At 35.8% G+C, this 1,127-nt stretch overlaps 1 protein-coding gene across 3 annotated transcripts in view; it reads left to right on the forward strand.

Moving 5' to 3' along the window:
- The window catches only part of col14a1 (collagen, type XIV, alpha 1), a 176,961-nt gene that overhangs the window by 32,502 nt on the left and 143,332 nt on the right, over nucleotides 1-1,127 (forward strand). For all 3 annotated transcript variants that reach the window (XM_015380812.1, XM_015380811.1, XM_015380813.1), the window contains one exon: nucleotides 64-168. In XM_015380812.1, the coding sequence (XP_015236298.1) occupies nucleotides 64-168 (105 nt within the window). The remainder of the gene's footprint in view (nucleotides 1-63; nucleotides 169-1,127) is intronic.

Here is a 1,127-nt window from a genome sequence, read left to right on the forward strand (position 1 = left end):
AGATTGTATTAATGGAATAAAACATTTCTATTTCTGTTTGTTTTTTGTTTTTTACCATTCCAGCTAAAAAAGCTGCCAGAGGTGAAAGTGATGGAAGAGATGAAATTGAACCCCAAAGGCTTACAGATTCAGTTAGACCTCCTGACGGCGCTAATGAGATATCTGGAGGTAGGACAAAAACAATACACACACTCTTTTCCATGACAGGAGACCACATTAAAACTTAATGAACATATAAATTAGATAGATACACCAGATTGTTCTTTTTTGAAGAAATTATCCAGTCTATTGCCATATAACTGTTTTGCAGGTTGGACAGACTGTCATTGTCACTACCTTCAGCATATGCTTGGCATATACTGTATGTGTCATTCCACTGCAGATCCGGTTGTATCCAACAACATTCTCTTACACGCATCAAGTTTTTACCCAACAAGTCTAAACAAAGATGCCTAAATCCCACATTTATCACTGATGAAAAGTATTCCTAATGTGAGGAGCAAGCAATGCGAATTATCACCCCCGAAATTGTTTGCACATGCTATCTGCTGAATTGCAAATGCAACTCCCTTTGTACCTTCTTTAAAGTTCTAATCTGCACATACAAACACGTTTGCAGCTGTTTTAAGACACGTACAACTTCAGAGGATCAGGCCCTAAGTGTGTGACTGGAGTTTCATTCACTGTCCACTTGTCTGCCTTAGTAGAAGTTGCATTCTCGGCAGATAATCTGGTTTATCTTGCTTTTTGTTTTTATTTTTTATGTATTATATTTTAATGGCTTATGATTTGTCTCAGAGAGATGTAGAAATAGAGTTCTTATCCTTTTGTTACCTTCCTGCTGGTGCATTCCTGGTAAACCAGAAATGATTTATGGATTACTTTGTTTATATCTAAAGAATTATTGTTGCAATACTTTCTGTTTGTTCTAAGGTGTGAGGATAATATATATAGCTGTATCACACAGATGATGGGTTTAGCAAAACCTGAGATACTCTGTCGCCTGTTATGTAAGAAGGAGTTTGTTGTATAACAGTTAAACCTAAAATTATTCATACATTTTTCATTAATGTGGTCTAAGTTATTTTCATGCAACCAAAAGGTTTGGTCCTGTAGAAATAAGAGAT

This window comes from Cyprinodon variegatus, unplaced genomic scaffold (genome assembly GCF_000732505.1).
Source record: "Cyprinodon variegatus isolate N-32 unplaced genomic scaffold, C_variegatus-1.0 Scaffold221, whole genome shotgun sequence".
Classification (NCBI taxonomy): domain Eukaryota; kingdom Metazoa; phylum Chordata; class Actinopteri; order Cyprinodontiformes; family Cyprinodontidae; genus Cyprinodon; species Cyprinodon variegatus.